This window comes from Globicephala melas, chromosome 20 (genome assembly GCF_963455315.2).
Source record: "Globicephala melas chromosome 20, mGloMel1.2, whole genome shotgun sequence".
NCBI classification, from domain to species: domain Eukaryota; kingdom Metazoa; phylum Chordata; class Mammalia; order Artiodactyla; family Delphinidae; genus Globicephala; species Globicephala melas.
This window is the reverse complement of record NC_083333.1, coordinates 2,646,117-2,667,781: the sequence shown is the minus strand read 5'-3', so window position 1 is coordinate 2,667,781 and position 21,665 is coordinate 2,646,117. Positions and strand designations below refer to the sequence as shown.

The window sequence follows — 21,665 nt, the reverse complement described above, 5'->3', positions numbered from 1 at the left end:
GACATGGTGTTCAGTGAGACCGTGCTCTTCAGGTCTCCATTCCGCTCTTCATTCTTTCTTCCTCCCTCTTTTCATTAAGCACGTTCGGTATATTTCCTGTACTGTTAATTCTTGGCCTGAAAAGTCAATGTTTGGTGCTCTTTTGGGTATTGGGTGGTTTGAGGGACTTAACAGAACTCAGAATTGAACTGGAGCATTTACAGTGAGTTAGGTTGCATTTAGCTTCGACCGGAAAGTATATCTACCATGATCTTGGCTTGAAAATTTCATGCGCGGAATAAGAAATCTTGGATTCTCCAAGAGTGTGGAGCCGGGTAAGGTCTGATGCGCGTATGCTTTAGAGAGGTCAGATTGCTTGGTGCAGAAACTAGGTTTTGATGACTCAAGTGCTTCTCTTATCAGTACCTTCCCACTCTTGTCCTGAGTTTGGGTGTGGTCAAGAAGAGGCCTTTGATGGTCGGTAGCCCTATTTGTGATGGCTTTTATGCCTGAGTAGGTAAGAGTGTGACCTGTGTAAAGATGATGTCTCAGATGTCTGCATCATCACTTTGTACTTCACTTGATTATCACTGGTAAAGTAAAAGTAGTCTTTCTAGGTTTCAAATGCAGTTGTCTCTAAACAGCAGACACGTTGGCTATCTCACTGTATCTTTGGCAGAATGTCCACAACAGATGATTTCTTCCTTCTATACAAGTGGCCCTAATTGGCTTTTCATCAGAAGAAGTTTCAGATCAGCTCCTAGTTTTGACCAAAAGAATATTGTTTATTTCTGTAGTGAAAGACTATCATATCTAGAATTAGAGTTGAGGAGGTGGGCTAAGAGAGGTCAGGTGTCCAGAACAAGGCCAGATAACTAGTAATGGTGAAGCGAGACTTTGAACTTGGGTTATCTGGCTTTAAGTTTCATGCTATTCTCATTATGACATTTTTCTGTCTATAGGACAAATGCTGGAGACAAACTACACTAACGATTAGCTTTGCATCATTTTTAAAGTCTGCAGTATAAGACACTACCTTCCTTGTTTAAGTACATAGGCTGGTACAAGAGGAGTTCCCTCTGGTCCTTTGTTCCTTGATGACAGCTTTCAAGCAGGAGTCAGGCACTCAGGAAGATGAATGTTGATGAAGATGAATGTAGATTTCGTGCTGAGTAGAGACTTAAGAGCTTGGTCGGGTACCTTTTATAACGTTTTATAAAGTTAGAAGTTGCCCCTTTAACCCTTGGTTATACCTTCATCACTGGGGTTTTAACATTCAGTATGATACGTAGCATTTTGATGCTTCAAGCTTAATGAAAGTAAATCTTGGTCTGTGCCCTGCACCAAACCCAGCAGAATGAGTTTTTATAAAGCACAAGGTATGATCAAGTCTGAGGGCAGGAAGGGTTCTGTGGGGTGTAGGGATAGGGAGTCTTGGAGGAGGGGCGAGGAAATCGCACTTCTCGGGCCATTTTCCCTTTTAGCTTGTCATCTTTGGAGAATGCTTTATCAAAGTTTCTTTTTTGGAAAACTTCCTATTTCCTAGTACCTTTAAGTCACTTCAGCTTTCAAAGGGAAACTGGTTGGCACACAGTGGTATTCCTCTAGCTTTTCTTCCTAGGCCTCTGAAGAAGAGGAGTGGTGGGGCAGGTTCTTCCTTGCAGCCAGAAGTTGTGTGGACATAGCATGTTCCTTATGAGACTTGTTGGGATGTGAGTGTGCAGATCACTTTCACTGTTTCTCTCTTTATTCTTAGACAGAAGCATTAAAATGTGTGGCTCAGGCTAGCAAGAACAGATCACTGGCAGATTTTGAAAAGGTAAGCAAGGTATTGGGTTGGTAGGGAACTGGTGGAGGGGAGGGGCATTTAAGCACTTTAAAAAGTTTTTTTTAATCTTTAAGTGATTATAGTTTTACAAGAAGTTGCAAAGATAGTACAGAGTGATCCCATGTACCATTCACCCAGTTTTCCCCAGTGGTTACATCTTATCTATAGTACAGTATCAAAACCAGGAAGTAGTTAAGCACTTCTGTACAATGAAACTTGTTGAATTGTCATACCTCATTTATATACAGTACCTTTCAGTTTCAAAAAGTTCTGTCATCCTTCTTTCACTTGATTTTTTTTTGGCTGCGTTGGGTCTTCATTGCTGTGTGCAGGCTTTCTCTAGCTGCAGTGAGTGGGGGGCCACTCTTTGTTGTGGAGCACGGGCTCTACGCGTGTGGGCTTCAGTAGTTGCAGCACATGGGCTCAGTAGTTGCGGCGCGCAGGCTCTAGGGAGTGCGGGCTTCAGTAGTTGTGGCACGTGGGCTTAGTTGCTCCGCGGCATGTGGGATCTTCATGGACCAGTGATTGAACCCATGTCCCCTGCGTTGGCAGGCAGATTCTTAACCACTGCACCACTAGGGAAGTCCCCTTTCATTTGATTTTTCACAACAAACCTGTTACCTGTATTTTATGCTTGGGGAAGCTGGAATTTAAAGAGGAGGCCTGGGTCACACAGCTCATGTGTGTCAGGGTCTGACACAAGCACCATGCAGCATGGTCTTAGATGTTACTTCAGCTCCAGAAATGCCAGGTCTGCTTCTCCTCTGTGGACAGAAGAGAAGTTTTGATGTGTGCATCTGGGCTGAGAGATACTTCCTTCGGACAGAAGTTCTAGGCTGGCCTTGCCTCCTGTGCCTTTCACTCAATGTTTGTGAAGGTTTGGAAAGGGAGAAAAACTTGTCTAAGCAATCGGGTGAGACTTATACTTTTCTGAGCCTCTCTCTTAGTCTGAGTATAATGACCAACTTAATAAAAACAAACCTAGATCCAGGAAGAAAAATAGTATGGACAGAAACTAGACCACGTGGCTCTCTGACTGTCCCCAGGGTTCATCATCTTACTTGAGGTTTCTTGCCAATTTCATTTCCTTACTTGGCATGATTTGCTTGCTTCCCTTAACACCTTATAGCACAGCTGACATGAGGCTGGGATATTGTGAGAACATTACTAAAGGTAAATAAATCACATACACAAATAAACAAAGAGTCTAGATCATTTTATCCCCCAATTTGGATGGAACACTTCTAGTAGGGATTAAAAAAAGGGTCTGTGATCAGATATTTGGGAAACACTAGGGCTAAACAAAATTAGAAAGGTACTTTGTTTTCTGTGCTGATATTCCTTATAAAACCCCAAGAGCTAGCTGTGGAATTCAGCATTTCCTATTATTTAACCTCAGAATTCCCCCTCCTCCTGCCCCCATGGAGGCCTTATTTGTTCTGTGGAATACATATTGAGAACTGCTTTTGCAGTGAATTTAGCTTGCAAGCTGAGCTGCTTCTTAGGGCTTACATGGTTTGAGCTGTCAGTGTGAGGCTTTTGGACAGGAAGATGGTGCCTAGGGTTAGGCTCCACCTTTCACTTCTTTTCATTTTCTTCTGCCTTCAGTCGTGGCTGTTCTTTCATCTTCCCAAATCCTCCAGAACTACAGTCAACCATGTAGTTACAAGGGCCAGCTCACTACTTAGGAAGCTGCGAGTAGCGTGACTTTCAAGTCCTTTTCTGTGCCAATCTCGGCTCTTTTGGCAGGCTCTAACAGATTACCGGGCAGAGCTCCGGGATGACCCAATCATCAGCACACACTTGGCCAAGTTGTATGATAACTTGCTGGAACAGAATCTGATCCGAGTCATTGAGCCTTTTTCCCGAGTACAGGTAAGAACCCTCTTGGGGACTCTAGCTCTTCTCTGGTGGCAGGGGGTTTCTGGCTAGGCGTCCTCACTATAGCCACCTCCCTTCCCACAACCATTCAGAATAGGAACTCACTTCCAAGGGTGTGCCTGCTGGGCGAGAGACCCCCAAGAGCTTGGGATTTTCTTGACAGGGAATGAGAGTCAAGGAGAGGGTTGCTGTGGGGTAGAGGCTGGTGAGATTGCCCCTGCTTGTTTTCAGTGCAGTCTCCTCCTAGCTTTTGTAGTCACTGTGCATGTGGTAAATGCTTTCTGTTCTGGGTGTGTGGGACAGGAGTGTATTTGTTGTCTGTAGTGATGCAGGGTAGGCAGATGGACCAAGCACAAGAGACCTAAGCACAGCCAAAGAGAATCTGTCCCTGTAGAGACATTCGGCAGGATTTCAAGATACAGCACCACCCTCATCCCGATATTAGAGGCAGAAGTAAAACTTTCAGTGTTGGTGTCTTTTTACCTTTCCTTTTAGATCGAACACATATCTAGCCTCATCAAACTCTCCAAGGTAAGGAGTCCTGAGCTTGTCTTGAGGGTAGGGATGGGGAAAGGGGCATGTGGAGGGGCTGCCGTTTACACCTGCTGGGCCTTATTGCAAAGCTCCCAAGCTTCTCAGTGGGGACTGGGGACCGTGGGCTGAGAGCTGCAGATGCATTGTTGCTGTTTTATTTTCAGACCATTTGCTATAAGATCCTTTTATACAAGGCTTTCATGTCAGTGTGATCTCTCACTAGTAGATGCTGGGCCCTTTAATCATGTGCTTTGATTTTAGGCCGACGTGGAAAGGAAATTATCACAGATGATTCTTGACAAGAAATTTCATGGTGAGTAACAGTCGTACCGGCGAGGGGGCTGGTGGAGGTGATGAAATGGTGAAGAGGCATCATGCTCTTGTTTATCTTGAAAGAAGATGCTCCATTGTATCACCTGGTGGTTCCCTGGGATCCTTGCCCCTGTTATGCCTGTGATGAGAGTGTAATAAACATGCACGAATGGAACAGGAAGATGACTTCTGTTTCTACTCCTTTCTGGAGAAAGTGAGGCAGCTAGGGAGTGGGCTGCTTCTCAAATGCTCGTGTGTCTAATCCTTTCTTTTACCTGGGTTTGCTTGTGTTTTCTGCAGGGATCTTGGACCAGGGGGAGGGTGTCTTGATTATTTTTGATGAACCCCCAGTAGATAAAACTTACGAAGCTGCTCTGGAAACAATTCAGAACATGAGTAAAGTAGTGGATTCCCTCTACAACAAAGCCAAGAAACTGACATAGGTGAGTGCTGACTCCGGGACCCGGGCCCGGGCAGCGCTGTCTTCTGCCTGTCGAGACTGAAAGCCTCCTGGTGGCCTTGCGGCTTCCCCGATTGACACTGCTCTGTCTTCTCTTGCAGAGTTGGATCTGTAGCGGTCCTTTGGAGAGTGTGTGTGGCGGGAGAGTGAAACCTTTGGGGAAAATGCTAGGAGATTTTTTCTTTCTGTTCTACTTTTCGCTCAGAAAGTTTTTAAATCCTCATTTGGTGCATCTGTATTCCAGCCGATAGGTGTGCCAGTTTTCATGTAATCTTTACTGGCCCAACTTGGGAGTGGGGAAATTGCTTAAAAAAAGAAAAAAAAGAAAAAAAAAGGTTATTCTAAATAAAAGGAAAAAGGCTTACACTACCTAAAGCTGTGCTCTCTGCCTCCTGGGAGAGGGCCACCAAGCCAGGCGCTCCGCCAGCCACTGGGGCTCCTAACCCACCCGCTGGGTGTCACCTCACCTCCTCTTCAGAATTGGGTGTTCGCCTGACTATCAAAGCAACGACTTTTTATTCTGTTTGTACTGAACCAAAACAAACAACTGTGTATAGACTGCTATTTTCCTTTTTATTTGAAATGAGGCGTTTCGGTGTCCTTTCCCCTGCCATGTGGCCCATCCCCCCGCCCTCCCCCCAACAATGGCTCCAGCAGACTGGCCGAAGGTCCCGCCGCCGCCACCGCCGCAGCAGCACCTGCACGGCTCCGCTCCAACCTGGGAAGGAATGGGGACATGGCCAGGAGCTAGTGTCACCATGGCCACACAGGGAGCAGTGTGGGCCCTCAGGGGGCCTGCTGTGCATGTGGCTCTTTTTAACACAGTAAACTAGATTAGATGTCAGTGTTTTAATTGCCCCTCTCCTCTGCTCTTTTCTCTCTCCCCCTCTTTCCCCTTCTCTCAACCAGGAGACCATCCCATGTCTCTTCCTTCCTCCTTCCCCCCTCCAGGGGAGCCAGGCTGTCTGAAATACTTCAGCTTCTCTCCCCATCCCCCTGCTTCTCTCCTGCTGTCAGATGGATTTATTCCTTTTTTAAACAGTGAACATCGGAAATGAGACTGTGGGGTGTGTTGTTGTTTGTTTGTTTTTTTTCCTCCCAATTTTTGTTGTTGGGTTTTTGAGCAACCTCATGTCCCCTTCCCAGGGAGCTTTCTTTATTTACCTCTTAGAAATGGAACGGATGGGAGGTAGAGCACTGTACTCCAGCATGCTTTGTTTTATGATGAGATTACATAGCAAGGCTTTTAATGCCATTTGGGCAGGTAAGCTTCTGCACCTCTGTTGTGCTCAGCTATATTTTCTTCTTCCTCTCATTCTTCTTTGTCTTCTTTTTTCCTCTCCCCCTCCTCCTGCCTCCTTCCTGCTGGCCTCCTTTTATCTTTCTTTCCCTTTGTCAGATTATCCTTCCAGGTTTTCGTAATAAATTTATATTTTGTAAAAGGATTTTGTTGTACCAGGTTTTGCATCCTCACTGAATCTGACTGGCTTTTATTTTCCTCTCCAAAATCAGGTTTTTGTTCTCAACATCTTTCCCCATCATGTCCAGTCACTGTTTTGGTTTTGGCACCATCAATATCAAATGTACAAACGGTTCTTGCTAACCAACACCAGGTATATCTGATGTTCAGATGAGTTCCAATAAAAACAATTTTTTTTTCAAAAAGTGTCCTTTCTTGAGTGCTGGAGGGCTTCTGACCAAGTCCAGACAGCTCCGTGTAGCCCTCTAGACTGGACAAAGCTCTACTGTCTCATTTGCTTCATGGGAGACCTTTAGATCCGGGGTCAAGTGGAGGGCTTTGGGTGAGAAAGTTGGTCTGTGAGGGCTAAAATGGGAAATGGGGCTCAGTTATCTTTGTTTTTCCAAGGCATCATGGTCCAGTGAGGACATGGGGTTTGGGTTGTAATATCCTCTGAGCCTGTTTCCTCACTTACACGACAAGGATGGCGCTTTCTTGGTAGGTAATTGTGGTGGGAGTGCTACATGAAGTCATGGAAGTACAGGTGCCTGGAGAGCCCTGGCATTCACTTGTGGCTTAGTTTTAGTTTTTTGGAATCTTGTTCAAAAGGATTGATTTTATACTACCCCTCAGACCCTGGGAGTGACCTGTCTTGTGGGGCTCTGGGGCCACTGGGAGGGAGGGTGGGCTCTAGCCACCAACTCCAGTCTGAGCCACTCTCTGCTCTCTTTCAGTATTGTGTCTCTGTGTATAGTTTTACTTAAGAGTTGTGCTTCAATAAAGGACTTTAAAAATATTCCAAAGGGATCAAGAGCCCGAGCAGTGGGGGGAGGGCAGTCCCAGGAGCTCAGTGGGGCAGCAGCCTTCTCGTCATCTCCCTGGGCAGGTCTGCTGACTTCTGCAGACCCGTGCTGTCCAGTGTGTGGCCATGAGCCCCATATGGCTGTTGAGTCCTTGAAATTGTGGCTAGTTCAAACTGTGATGCCCTGCAAATGTAAACAAACCAGACTTTGAAGAATGTGAAAAAAGAAAAATTGCTCAACTTCTTTTTTATATATATGTTGAAATATTTTGAGCATTTATTGGGTTAAATGTACTATTAAGATATACCTGTTTGTTTAACTTTCTTTATGTGGCTGCTAGAAAATATTTAATTATCTACGGGGCTTGCATTTGTGGCTCATGGTTTTTTTTGGACAGCGCTGCTCCAGACCTCGAGGGACTGCTTCCCCTCCCAGGCCTCGGTAAGCTGCATCTAGGTGCAGCTGAGAGGGTGGGGTAGCCCATGGGCTAGCATGGGCCTGGCTCCCTCAATTATGGGCCCTTCCTGGCACCAGGCTTCACGGTGCCCGGGCTTCCTTGTGTGTTGATGAGATCCTGATGGCGTTGGGAGCGGCGGCTGCGTCCCTTGGCTGTGGAGCCCCGCTGCATGCTAGTTATGTAACCTGTGCTGCCCAGAAAGGCCACTAGATGCTGCTCTGTGATGCCTGAGAGAACAAAGCACGACTTCCTCAGGAGCCAGGGCTCAGACCTGCTTTATTTGGAACCCTTTCTGAGAGCTGGCTGGCTGTGGCCTTGGCCTCCCTTCCTCAGAGTGGTGTGGGAAAGGGGCATGCAGAGGATGGGAACTCTCCATGGACATCCCAGCCGTGCATGTAACGCGCAGGCTGGCCTTTCCGGCAGCTAGGGATAGACTATAGGATAAAGAGGCTGATTGATGGGGGTGGGATTTGGAGAGCTTCCCTGCAGTTCTCTGGTGAAGACAGAAGAAAACAGCTGTGCATCATTCATCCAGGTCTGCCTCCTGGGTCCTTGATCTGCCATTTGTGGCAGATTGTAGCTATTCCTTCTTCGCTTTGCAGTTGGAGAAGTACTGGGAGCTGGGAGGGGGAGGGGGGTTGTTGGTGTGTTGAGTGAGCAGAGGAGTGGTGTGGTGCCTCAAAACAGGCAGAGCAGGCACAACACGGGTGGACAGGGTTCCAGGGTTCTTCGGTCACAAAAGCCACTGTGCTGGCAGTGCCATCCCATTCATGCTCTGCTGCACACATGACTTTGCCTCTGACAAGTGTGAGGAGGTTGGAGTAGTTCTGCCAAGAGCTCTTTTTGAAGGTAGTAGGGGAGGGCTGGCTGGGCAAAGGCAAGAGAGGACGCAGGCTGGAAAAGGCCCAGGCCAATGCGAGCTTCCATGGTTTGGGAAATGGGGTGGGGTGGAGCTGGGTACTGCCCACCATGAATTGGAATAGTTAGTATTGAAATTTTGTAGGTACAGGTAAGTACAGGGCGGCTCCAGATAGTTCTGAGGGGTGGATTACAGGCTTAGAAATCTAAGCATATTTTGGGAAGTGGAAAGCACTTAACCCCTGCTCAACACAGGAAAGGCAGTGTGGACATGGGCCAACTCAGGAGCTGGGCCTCCATTAGGGGCAGGATGAAAAAAGGCTGGGGTCCAACTTTGCCTTAGGAAGAGAGTCATTGGGCCAGTGGACCTGGAGGAGATTGCTTCTTAGAGCTCCTTACTATGGAGGATAGCTCCATTTGAAGAGCAGGTAGGGGTTGTACACTGAGGAATGTTCAGAGGGAGGGGCACACTGGGCTAAGGGCCTGCCTTTATCTTCTAAGTTAAGATGACAGCTACTGTGGATGTTTCTCAAGGACTCTACAAGAAGTAGCCTTCTGGGTACAGAGTAATGCATTTCCCACTGTATGGTCACCAAGGCCCCTAAAGCTTTGTTGCCACTGTTGACAGAGGAATCTCTGAGTAGTACTTTAGCAAATTCTAGTACTTTCTGATGATGGTAGCATTGTTTGAATGATACCAGATTTCTTTACTGCTTAGAGCAGTAGGCAGAACTGGCACAGGTTGTGTGCTGGAGTGGCCTGGGAGTCAGGGGATTGGGTGTTCTCTGGATTGCTACTTCCTCATCACCAGGTCCAGAGGCGGTAATTTGGATTAAGATATTGTTTAAGTCTCCTGTTTCCCAGGTTTGTGGTCAAATCTGAGTCAATCTCCAGAACTAAACAAAGAATAGTGAAGAATAGCCTTTGTGAAGAATCTGGATTCTTGTTCCTTGTGAGAGGAAAAGTTCTTATTAGAACCAGAGTTTTACTCAGAATTTAATAATTTTATGGGCACCGAATCTTCAAATTATATATGCTTAGCATGAAAAATATTTAAATCAGCAGATCAGAGGCTGGTTGGAGAAGCAGTTGCTTCAGTTGTTCTATAACAAGAGGGCTGGTGGAAATTTTGAGGTCGCATTTGTGATGGGCTCAGTATTGGCCCTTCTCTGGGGCAGCGACCGAGCCAGAAGCCTCAGGGCTCTGTCCCAGGTGTGGTGTGGGAAGGCTAGTCGCTCTGTACCTGGGCCGTGGGCATTTACCTGGGATGGGGCAACAGAGATCCCAGAGGGAAAGGCACTCAAAACTGATGCGACAGTCCCCTTGGGATGCTTGGGGCACTCAGGCGGCCTCAGCAAAGGCTTAGCCTCTCCCCACCTTGCTCCCTGAGCTCCCTAGCTTACGTCCCCGGGGACGAGGAGGTTAAATGGAAGGAGGCTGCTCGGGGTCCTAGCCTCCGTGGATGGCTTCTCTGGCGGCCAGGGCGGGGACGCGGCCGAGAGCGCCCCCGCGGCCGCAGCTGCCGGCGCCGCGGCGGGAACAAAGGCAGCACGTGTCTGGGCGGGGCGGCGGGCGGGGTCGGCCCTCGGCCCCGCCCCGCCCGGAGCTTTTCCACCCGCCCGAGCTCGGCTGCGCGGTGCGCCCGCGACTCTCGCACGGCCGGGCTGTTGCTGGTGGGGCGGCGCCGAGAGGGCGGCGAGCAGTGTGGGAGGGGGGCGGCCCCGCGGGGCGGGGCGGGGAGGGGCGGGGCGGTGCCGCGAGTACCCGCCGCCCGAGCCCGGGTCCTGGATGGGGCGCGGCGAGTAGAGCGGCGCCTGGGGCTCGTGGCCGTGTCGCTGCCAGCACTGCGCGCAGCTGGTGCTGAGCACGGCGGCGGCTCCGGCTCCCGGGCGAGACTAGGCCTGGCCGGGCCTGCGCGTGGGCCGCGCGCGCGCCCGAGAGGGAGGCCGCTGAGGTGCGCGCCGGGGCGGGCGCGGGCGCGGCGGCGGCGAAGGCGGCCGAGCGGGGGGCGGGGCCGCGGCGCCAGCAGAACCTTGGACAGAAGCTCCGGAGCCGCCGCCGCCGCCGCCGAGCGCGAGCCCCGCCGAGCCCCGCCGAGCGCCGGGACCGCGGCGTCGAGCCGCGGCGCGCATTGCGGAGGGTGCAGAGCGCAGGAGCCACCTGCTCGGTAAGCCTGCGCCTCGGGCCGTCCGCTGTCCCCGGGGAGCCGGGCCGGGGTCGCGGCCGCGTGCGGTTTCGAGGCGGGGTCCCCGGCCACCTCCGCCGACTCCCGGTCCCCCGCGCTGCCATCCGGACCCTGGCGGGCGCGGGTGCCGGTGCCGCAGTGGAGCGGCCGGGTTGCGGCGCGGGGGCGCGGGCGGGGCCGTGCCGGCCGGGGAAGGCCTGGGCGCGGGTCCGGGGCCAGGTCCGCGGGGCCGCCGAGGCCGGGGCGGAGGAGCGCGACGCGAGCCCCGCCTGGTGCTGAGAACCATCTTGTTTTCCACACAGATCCGAAGGGGCGGCAAGCGACCCCGGGAGCGCCCCGGCCTCCCCCTGGCCGCCTCGGGCTTGGTGAGCTGTTTCGTCCCTCCGGCCGGCAGGCTGGGCGCGCAGGGGCGCAGGTACCCGCCCGGCGCGCAGCGGCACCATGGGCACGGTGCTGTCCCTGTCCCCCAGCTACCGGAAGGCCACGCTGTTTGAGGATGGCGCGGCCACGGTGGGCCACTACACGGCCGTGCAGAACAGCAAGAACGCCAAGGACAAGAACCTGAAGCGGCACTCTATCATCTCCGTGCTGCCTTGGAAGAGGATCGTGGCCGTGTCGGCCAAGAAGAAGAACTCCAAGAAGGTGCAGCCCAACAGCAGCTACCAGAACAACATCACGCACCTCAACAATGAGAACCTGAAGAAGTCGCTGTCGTGCGCCAACCTGTCCACGTTCGCCCAGCCCCCACCGGCGCAGCCGCCCGCACCCCCTGCCAGCCAGCTCTCGGGCTCCCAGACCGGGGTCTCCTCCTCCGTCAAGAAGGCCCCGCATCCTGCCGTCACCTCCGCAGGGACGCCCAAACGGGTCATTGTCCAGGCGTCCACCAGCGAGCTGCTGCGCTGCCTGGGTGAGTTTCTCTGTCGCCGGTGCTACCGCCTGAAGCACCTGTCCCCCACGGACCCTGTGCTCTGGCTGCGCAGCGTGGACCGCTCGCTGCTCCTGCAGGGCTGGCAGGACCAGGGCTTCATCACGCCCGCCAACGTGGTCTTCCTTTACATGCTCTGCCGGGATGTCATCTCCTCTGAGGTGGGCTCTGACCACGAGCTCCAGGCCGTCCTGCTGACCTGCCTGTACCTCTCCTACTCCTACATGGGCAATGAGATCTCCTACCCGCTCAAGCCCTTCCTGGTGGAGAGCTGCAAGGAGGCCTTTTGGGACCGCTGCCTCTCCGTCATCAACCTCATGAGCTCCAAGATGCTGCAGATTAACGCCGACCCCCACTACTTCACACAGGTGTTCTCCGACCTGAAGAACGAGAGTGGCCAGGAGGACAAGAAGCGGCTCCTCCTAGGGCTGGACCGGTGAGCCTGCTAGCCTGCATCACGGCTCAAGGATTCAATTCATTTTTAAAAATTTATTATTAAATCAGATTTTGTGTACAGTATGTGTCTAGCGAAGCCACGAAGGGCCCCTCCCTTCCCACCTTCTCTCCTTGGGGTTTTCTTCAGCTCTGCCAAGAACTCTGGATGCTTTTGAACTCCCGAACCTTGTGCAAAATTCAGAAGATGTATTCAGAGACACCCTGGCTCCTGACCTTTCACTTTGGGGAATTCAAAGGACTGACCTGCCTCTGCCGCCTGTGCTCTTGCTGGACCAAGGCAGGGGAGGCTACCCTCTGCTCCCCACAGCCAGGCAGCCCAGAGTTTCTGGTTGGAGGCCCTTTTCCGGGTCCTGTTTTGGGTCCTCCATTCTCCCAGAGGCTCCTGGAGCCAGCCACCCTGACTGAGCCGCATGTGGGGTTGTGAGGCAAGATGCCCATGGCCCTGGGACAGCCTTTTCAATTGAGGGGAAGCCGGCCTGGTGCAAAGAGTGTGTCCTGTCGTTTGACCATGCACGACCCGGTTTGCTCTTTTTTCTTTTTTAGGGACAAGGGCTTTCCTTTTGTGGAGACATGGAACTCGCCCCCCTTCCCCTGCTCCCAGCGGTGTTGGCAGTGTTGGTTAACAAGCTGGTTTGACTCATTAGGTTCTTTCATTTTGGGTCCCAGCTCTAAAGGGGTGGGGTGAAGCTGGGGACAACTCCTTTCCTGGGTGAATTTTTCATTTGAATCATGCAGCTTAGTCACCCTGTGGTGAAGGCCAGGACAGCTTCAGGTGCCCATTGTCAACAGCCTGCCTTCTGGGCAGGTGGGATTGCCATGCCTGGGACTGAGCCGGTGCCCACCTAAGGGTTAAGGCCTCTTGCTGGTGCACGTGACATTTGTCCTGCAGAGCTGCGGGGCGGTGGGGGGTGATGTCAGGGATCAGGGTGATGGGGTCATGATGTACCCCCGCCCTCACCCCTGTTGATTTAAAGCTGTTCCCAGACAGTTCAGTTTCTTCTGAAGGTGAAGCCTTGTCCCGAAAGGGCCAGTGAGACAGCTGGACCTTGGAGACAATTACAAGCCGGGAGCAGAACTCCTGATTGCCTGCTGATTCTACAACTGATCATTTGCAGCTGCTGGTTTTGGTTTCCACCTTAGCCTGGTTGGTGGCTGTAAAAACACATGATGTGTACTTAATCAATTTTCTTTCTAATTCTCCCAGATCGGTGGCTTGGGGCTTGGGAGAGGACCAAGAGAAGGGAGCAAGTCTTTCTCTGTCCCTTCGGCTTTGGGGAACAAAGACTGATGTGAAGATGCTACAGAGAATTCTCTCTTCCAGTCCCAGTCCCCCAGGGGGTGCTGGAAGGGGAGGCTGGGGGGAGGCAGGGGGCGGTTTTACATAGGATTAGCTTCCAGGTGGCTGCCGATTTCAGCAGAAGCACTACTGAAATTCACAGAAAAAAGAAAAAGCTGTGAAATTGAGGTCCCGATTTAATAGGCCCGGAGCTGAGACTGCGGGCCCGTGGTGCTCCCGAGGAAGAGGGCCTGCCCGAGCCGGAGAGCATTGGCCGCAGCTGCGCCCCGAGGCCCACGCTGAGCCTTTCTCAGGACCGCCAGCCAGATAACCTGCCGCGGGGCTGGAAGGAACCCGCGGCTGCTGGCGCGGACCTCGCCGCGGCGCCTCTTCTCTGCTGGAGTTGTCACCCAGCCCGTCTGTGCAGATCCTGCTGCCATGTGTGACCTGAGGTAGGAGGCCCGTGGGGGCAGCGGGCCCTGGCGGCACACGAGAGGGGGGTCCGGGTGCCGACTCTCAAGAGCAGGGGCGTGGGTCTGTAGTCGCTCCTTCGCGGGCTGCGCTGGGCCTGAAACTGCGGGAAGGCGCATCCGCAGGATTCCAGTTCTGTGCGTTTCCTTCTCTCTCCATATTTATTTTTTTAAGTTTTGGAGGCGGTGCAAATTTCAGGAGTGGTTGGGGACTAAGGAAAGAACTCTCTAGTTCCATCAATGTGAAGCCTGGTGGGGTCTCCTCCCTCCCTTGCACTGGTCATCAGTATTGTGTAGAGGAACTGATATACTTGAGTGTGCAAGCAATGAACCCATTTGACATGCTGCTATGAAGACTACTTTTAGAACAATTAAAAGAAAAAGGAAAAAACTAACCTACAAAAAAAAAAAACCCTTTATTCTTTCATTGTTGCTTTTACAGTGATATTGTGCATGCAAACCAGGAGCATTTTGTGTCTTAAGAAAAATAATCTTAGAACAGATGGCTGTGAAAATTACACCCGTGCACAGAACAAGTCACAGGAATAATAGTTCAGGATTTGGTTTTTCTCTTTCTTGTAAACCTGAAGGGTTGATATATTCTTTCCATGCAGTTATTAGAACTTAGTTTTGTTCCAGCCGTTGTTAAACTTGCAATGAAAAGAGAATGTACCATTTTTTCACTCGGAATTATTCATAGCTGTATATTTGAAACTGCTAATTACACACGTGCGATGTATGTTGGTTTTTTAGTGCAATTTCTTCTGTAGCTATTCTTTGACCAAACTGTGGGTGTTGTTAATATTAATTTATATTTGTCTCATTTTGTATGTATGCGTAGCGTGTTTGTAAGTATGTGTGGTTTATAATCTGACAAGGTCATGAAGCTCAGTTTGGCTGTAATTTAATTCCCCTTCCCTTATTTTTATTTATTTTTGTACTGTGCTGAGTAAATAAAATGCACTGACCATCCATTACATAGACCTTTTCTGTGGGCACATCCTTCACGAGCAGGCTGGGGGCCCCTCTTATAAATGATTCCTGCGCTTAAAACATAATTGGATTGCATTGTGGGGGAGGGGAGTATGGGCGGAGGGAGGGTTAGGGGAGAGGCCTTAACAAGCGCGTTCATGTTAAGGTGATTAAGAAAGCAGCACAGGTTAAGTCAACTTTGGTTTCTCAGGAGTTGCTTTCCAAAGGCTCCCTTGCCTTGGCGGAGCTGGGTGACCGGGACCTCCAGCCAGAGGGTTGGGCCCAGGCATGGCCTGGCGAGGGCTGGCTCAGCGGGTCCTGCAGGGCAGCCGGCTTGGCACTAAGGCTGTGGCTCCAGGTGTCCTGGGCCTGGCTCTGCTCGTGGTCCACGGCCCAGAGGCTCCCAGGCCAGCAGGGGTCCATGTGGCTCAACCCCACCAGCCTAGCTCTGTGCAGGTTTCTGAAAGAGAGAACTCCAACCCCGGGGCTGCCAGATAAGCAGCCACCCTAGCCCCTAATTGTGGCAAGGGTGGGGCCCCCTACTGGTTGTACTGCCAGCGGTCTGTGCCCACTCACGCCACCACCCTGAGCTGCTGGGACCTGGCGTTTTGGACTTGGTCCCCCCCCCAACCCCCTTGGCCCTGTCCCCCGCTGGCTGGAGCTGCCCTGGGCCTGGGGGCGGGGTGCAGCTCAGGTGGCACCTTGGAAGCTGTCAGCCTTGTGATCAGGGCACCTCCTTTGTCTGAGTCAGAAGCCATCACTGCGGGCTCCGTCCCGCCAGTAACCGGGGACCTGGTAGCATCCTCTGGCTGCGGGGCCCTTGGGTGCTGGGGATGCCCCATCTCCCCGCAGGGCCTTGCTTGTCTGCAGCTCCCCGACCCCAACCTGAGGGCTCGGGGAGAGGCTGACGAGCCACGGCTCACCCAGACCTCTCCTCCAGCTGCAGCCCTGGAGATCCCAGCCTTGCCTTTATGCGTGCTTCGATCTCAGTAAACGTGAAAGCAATGAGCTTCAAGTCTAGTGCACAGGCCTCAAAATGGTGGGAAAAAGTGTTTGGATTTAATTCCACTGCCTGTCCGCCTCCTGGCTCCGCCTCCCCCCAGCTTCGCACTCACCATTGAATACTTTTCATCAACAGCCCCACGTAAACTATCCTCCATTTTTACCTGATTTGTGTTTAATGCTCCCTTCCATCCTCTGGGTTAACAGTTTATAGAAGCCAAAATTTGACAACTGTAGATACAGTTTTCAATTCAAAAAGCAGAACCTTTAAATGTAAGATTTAATGCTTTATTGCTCTTGATGATAAATCAAAATATGCTTTAGAAATAAAGTTAATTTAATAGAAAATAGGAATATACGCACCAAACCATAAAACTGCATTTAATTAAATCAAGAGAAACACTTCATCGCATACAATCACTGTGTCCTCCTGCCTTCCCCTCAGCGCTGTGATCACACCCGAAATTCTTTCTTCAGTTGCCAGACACTGTGACTTTCTGTAGGACATCATGAAAAAGTGCTTGTGGACGGCGGTGGTGCTCTGGCTGAGGGCTCAGGGACCAGAGGCGACACCAAAAGGTGGGAGGGCAGGACTCCAGCCCCCGTCCTCTCCAGCCTCTGAACGGCATTCGTTTGGCATGTTTTTGGTGTGTCTAAAACATACATTTCCATGTATCTAGTAAAGCAACAAGTTTGGGGAAACGAGTGGAAAGGAGAGGTGATGTTCCAGTTAAGATGGATCGATAGTGTCAAGGCGATTGGCAAAGCTATGGGCGCTGCTGAACGGGGTCCCGTGCGGGCAGCTGACCAGGCTTGGAGGATGAATGGGTTTCCAAGGCCAGGATGCCGGCGGGACTCTTTGCTGTGCACTGCACGGGGTGAGAATGTGCTTGAGCCCTGGGAAGCAGGGGTGGGGCAGCCGCGAGACCAAGCTGCTGGGACCACCTGGGAGCCGGCCAGGGGGCCGCGGCAGGCACAGGAGGTGGCACCTGGTATGCTTTGTGGGGTCGGGGTGGCAGGGGGAGCCTCTGTGGCAGAAAGCGGAGAAAACGTCAGCACGTCCCTCTCTGACATCCTGCTCGGCTCCTCCTGGGGCATGGGCTCACCCTCGGCCCCCTGACCACACGGGGTGCCTGAGTCTTTCCTTTTTCTAAGGCTCCAGGCCGGGAGGCCCGGGCTGCCCAGGGGGTGTGTGGCGTCCTCCTCAGCTGAGGCTCAGAGGAGGGTGGTCCCGGAAGCATCTGGAGCACACGCGCGCTCTGCTGGGCAGGGACTGGCAAGGCGGCGGCTCTCCTGGCCTGGCCTGCAGTGCCAGGACCCCCGCACTGTTTCTGTCGCTCCACTTCCCCAAGTTCCTGGGGCTCAGGCCCTCCCACCCCAGTCCTGGTTCTCCACGTGAGTGTGAGGCAGAGGTGTTTGGAGGGGCAACTTCCAAACCCCGGATTGCTCCCCTGCTCCCCACCCCCCATTCTATTTTATTAATTAGCGTTCCTGACAGGAGTGTGGGCACAGCAGACATGATATGATTAGCAAACTGCAAAAGTAAGTGCAAGACAACCACGGCCCAGGCTGTGCGGTTAAGTAAGATGATCCCTGGAGCATCCCCTGCGCTGCGCTCTCTGGGGAGGTGGCCACGGGGCTGGGGGCAGGCTCTGGGCAGGACAGACTGCCGGCCCTTGGCTCCTGGGCTGAGGGGCTGGCCCTACAGGTGAACCTGCTCACCTGGTGGTCTTGGCTGGCTGCTGGTGGGGAGGGGGTCCACGAGGAGCTCTGAGAAGCTCCCTGAGCCAGGGCATGGGGCTGCCATCACCCTGGGGAGAGGGCAGCTGGGCCCAGGGAGAGAGCAGGGCTACCTCCCCAGCTCATGTCCCCCAAACCTCCCCCGACCCGGGGGCATGGCTTTGGCTAGAAACTGCATCCGGGCTCCCCAAGCCCTCGCCTTGCAGGGCCAGCTGCTGGTCACAGGGTCAGGCAGGCTGACCTGGCCTGGCAGCGGGCGGCCTTCTCTGACTGCAGGGGAGCTGTAGTCGGGGGTGGGGGGTGGGGTGGGGTGGTGGCTAGGGGCTGGGCAGGACACGGGGTCTTTGGTTTGCTGAGGGGTCTGCGGACAGTTGGGACCGAGGAAGACGGAGGCCAAAGGCAGAAAGCAGGGGGTGGGCCTCGGGGAGGGGCCGCAGGGGAGGCGGGGGCCCCTCCCAGCGTGGAGCCTAGCGGGCGGGCTTCGGGCGGCCCCACCTCCCTGCGCATCAGTTGCCCGGCACGCTGAGGATGAAGCCCGAGCGGTTCTTGGTGAAGTCGGGCTGCGGCTGGTTGAGCCGCGTCTCCACGGAGACGGTGCACTTCCTCCCGTGCAGGCTGCATTGCACAGGGTTGGTGACGTTGACTTGAAGGTGGCGCTTCTCACTGGAAGGACCGAAAAGAAGACAGGCGGTTAGCAGGGGGCCCAGGTGGGGGAGTCTCCCCGGCAACCCCTGGGCCTCACAGGTGTCTCCAGGCCAGGGCACAGAGAGGATGAGGCCGGGAGAGATGGTGCTGGGCTGCGGTCCCGAACCAAAGCCCTGGGGGAGCCAGGGCCCGAGGTTCAGGCGCTGCCGGGCTCCTGAGAACCCGCTTGTGGGGCAGTACAGGGCAGGGAGCCGCAGTGCGGCACGGCCACCGCCCTCTGGCCTGAGGCTGAGGACCAGTCACTGGGCTTTAGATGTCAGCAGGGGGATGTCACAGCACGGGGCTCTGATGACACTGTTTATCAGTTCTCTCTGGTGGCAACACGGAGCCCTGGGGGCGCTGCGTCCAGTGATAAGTGGAGACTTCCCCGCACATGGTACCTGACTACCACGACGATGAGAGAAATGTCTTCTGTGAGTCCCGGCTCGGCCCTGCCTGTCGCGGGTCCCGCTGTTAGAACCGGTTGGACGTCAGCTTCCTGGAGGCCGGGAAGTGGGAGGGAGGGTCAGCGGTGCTTCTACCTGTGTGGCTGGCAGCGTGCGGGGCAGGAGCGCATTCCCCTGCCCAGGAGCCACGTGGCCCTGCTGGCCCAGCGGGGCTTCTTCCCACCTGCTGAGCAGTCGGAGGGCCCGGAGTGCCCAGTGCCCGCGGGGTGGCTGCGCACCTGCTGGGGAGGAGCAGCGCCCGTCCTCAGGCGCCTGGCTGGGCACTGAACGCACTTCAGATGCCGCAGATGCAAGAGCTGGGAGACTCAGCGGCCGGCACAGTCCCGCGCTGCGCCTCGTGCCTCATCGGCGCTCTCCGCGCTGGGAGGTGAGAGGAGAAGGCCCTGCTCCCTGTGCTCTGAACGCCTTCATTTCCCCAGGTTGGCGCTGGGGGCGGGCGGGCCAGGCTCCCTGGGTGGCTGTTGCTCTCGGCGTTGGACGGGATGCCAAGGGTCGGACGGCAGGGGAGGCTGGCACAACTGTGCTTCCGCCCGCCTGGCCCAGGGGACAGGGAGGCACTGCCCAGGCACGGGCTGGTCTGGGCGGCACCATCACTCAGACTCACTTTCCGCAGGAAGGGGGCCTGCGGGCAGTGGCGCTCTTGGCCTCTGAGTGCCCAGAACACTGGGCTGGGCTTTGTTGGAGCGCCCAGGGGGCAGGGATGGAGATGTTGTTAGGGGCTTTCCTCATGGCTGTTTCCTACCTGCTTTCTTTTTTAAAAAAATTAATTAATTTTTGGCTGCATTGGGTCTTCATTGCTGTGCCCTGGCTTCCTCTAGTTGTGGCGAGCGGGGGCTACTCTTCGTTGCGGTGTGCGGGCTTCTCACTGCGGTGGCTTCTTTTGTTACGGAGCACAGGCTTTAGGCATGCGGGCTTCCGTAGTTGTGGCATACGGGGTCTAGAGCAAAGGCTCAGTAGTTGTGGCGCATGGGCTTAGTTGCTCTGCGGCATGTGGGATCCTCCCGGGCCAGGGCTCGAACCCGTGTCCCCAGCATTGGCAGGCGGATTCTCAACCACTGCGCCACCAGGGAAGCCCCCTTTCTTGTTAAACATCTTGTAGAAACAGAAAATGAACACAGGAAGAGACCCGTGGTTATCTCTCATGGGCATTAGGTATCTGATGCTTAATGTCTTGTCAGCTGCAGCTAAAACCTTGGCTTAGGACGGCTATTTTTAACCAGACTTGGACATAAAAATAGCAGAGCCCATTGGAGGCAGTGACTCGGGCACTTCTCCATTCCTGCGGGAGCCAGGCTGCCCTGGGGATAGATGCACAGCCCGTGATCTGGGTGAGGGGTCCTTCGACCCTCATCCTCTGGCTGGCCTGGAGCAAGCGGAGCCCCAGCACCGCAGCCCTGAGTGGCCCTGCCCTGATTCCCTGCCTGTCTCTGTGGGGCTGCCGTGGGATCTGGGCAGAAGAGAGGGGGGTGAGTGGTTCCAGGTGTTGAGGGCAGGAAGAAGAACTGGCTTTTTGGTCTGAAGAGCTAGGCAGCTAAGCAGCCCCCGGCTGGTGCTGTCCACACTGCCATCAGCAGACAACAAAGTAAGACAACGTGGATTGAGTTTGCTTTCTCAATAAGTCAAACACAGAATTACCACACGACCCAGCAATTCCACTCCTGGATATATACCCAAAAGAAGTGAAAACAGGTGTTCAAACAAAAACTTGTACAGGGATGTTTATAGCAGCATTATTTACAACAATGCAGAAAAAGCTTTGGATAAAATTCAATGCCCATTTATGATAAAAACTCTTCAGAAAGTGGGCATAGAGGGAACATACCTCAGCTTAATAAAGACCATATAAATGGGAGGAAGTCCAAAAGGGAGGGGATATCTGGATGTGTATGGCTGATTGATTTTGTTGTGCAGTGGAAGCTAATGCAACATTGTAAAGCAACCATACTCCAATAAAAATTAAAAAAAAAAAAACAAAAAAGGCCATATATGACAAACTCACAGCTAACATCATAGTCAATAGTGAAAAGCTGAAAGCATTTCCTCCAAGATCAGGAACAAGACAAGGATGCCCAGTCTCACCACTTTTATTCAACATAGTTTTGGAAGTCCTAGCCACAGCAATAAGAGAATTGGAAAAGAAGTAAAACTGTCACTGTTTGCAGATGACATGATACTAAACATGGAAAATCCTAAAGATGCTACCAGAAAACTACTAGAGCTCATCAATGAATTCAGTGAAGTTGCTGGGTACAAATTAATATACAGAAATCTGTTGCATTTCTATACACTAACAATGAAATATCAGAAAGAGAAATTAAGGAAACAAACCCATTTACAATCACATCAAAAAGAATAAAATACCTATGAATAAACCCACCGAAGGAGGCAAAAGACCTGTACTCTGAAAACTATAACATAACACACTGATGAAAGAAACTGAAGGCCACACAAACAAATGGAAAGATATACTGTGTTCTTGGATTGGAAGAATCAATATTGTTAAAATGACTGTACTACCTAAGGCAATCTACAGACTCAATGCAATCCCTATCAAATTACCAATGGCATTTTTCATTTGTTCTAGTTCACAGAACCTATCAAATTACCAATGGCATTTTTCATTTGTTCTAGTTCACAGAATTTAAAATTTTAAATTTGTATGGAAACACAAAAAACCCTGAATAACCAAAGCAATCTTGAGAAAGAAGAACAAAGCTGGAGGAATCACGCTCCCTGACTTCAGACTATACTACAAAGCTACAGTAATCAAAACAGTATGGTACCGGCACAAAAAGAGAAATATAGATCAATGGAACAGGATAGAAAGCCCAGAAATAAGCCCACACACTTATGGTCAATTTAGTCTATGACAGAGGAGGTTAGAATACACAATGGAGAAAATACAGTCTCTTCAATA

General features: G+C 52.6%; 3 protein-coding genes across 4 annotated transcripts in view; 2 read left to right on the top strand and 1 right to left on the bottom strand.

The window, feature by feature from the left end:
• PSMD11 (proteasome 26S subunit, non-ATPase 11) overlaps positions 1-6,657 on the top strand; it is a 30,400-nt gene extending 23,743 nt beyond the window's left edge. The window contains exons 9-14 of the mRNA XM_030862148.3: positions 1,736-1,798; positions 3,557-3,682; positions 4,184-4,219; positions 4,484-4,535; positions 4,835-4,977; positions 5,096-6,657. Coding sequence (XP_030718008.1) covers positions 1,736-1,798; positions 3,557-3,682; positions 4,184-4,219; positions 4,484-4,535; positions 4,835-4,977 — 420 coding nt within the window. The 3' untranslated portion in view covers positions 5,096-6,657. The remainder of the gene's footprint in view (positions 1-1,735; positions 1,799-3,556; positions 3,683-4,183; positions 4,220-4,483; positions 4,536-4,834; positions 4,978-5,095) is intronic.
• Positions 6,658-10,610: 3,953 nt separating this feature from the next.
• On the top strand, positions 10,611-14,857 carry CDK5R1 (cyclin dependent kinase 5 regulatory subunit 1). The gene is made up of 2 exons (XM_030862149.2): positions 10,611-10,738; positions 11,059-14,857. The coding sequence occupies exon 2, from the start codon at positions 11,198-11,200 to the stop codon at positions 12,119-12,121; it is 924 nt and encodes a 307-aa protein (XP_030718009.1). The 5' UTR covers positions 10,611-10,738; positions 11,059-11,197; the 3' UTR covers positions 12,122-14,857.
• Positions 14,858-16,137: 1,280 nt separating this feature from the next.
• Positions 16,138-21,665, bottom strand: part of MYO1D (myosin ID) — a 350,887-nt gene continuing 345,359 nt past the window's right edge. For both annotated transcript variants that reach the window (XM_030862141.3, XM_060290464.2), the window contains exon 22: positions 16,138-18,260. In XM_030862141.3, the coding sequence (XP_030718001.1) occupies positions 18,104-18,260 (157 nt within the window). In that variant the 3' untranslated portion in view covers positions 16,138-18,103. The remainder of the gene's footprint in view (positions 18,261-21,665) is intronic.

Coding starts and splice junctions, on each gene's coding strand:
- CDK5R1 (XM_030862149.2), top strand. CDS start 11,198: ATGGGCACGGTGCTGTCCCTGTCCCCCAGCTACCGGAAGGCCACGCTG.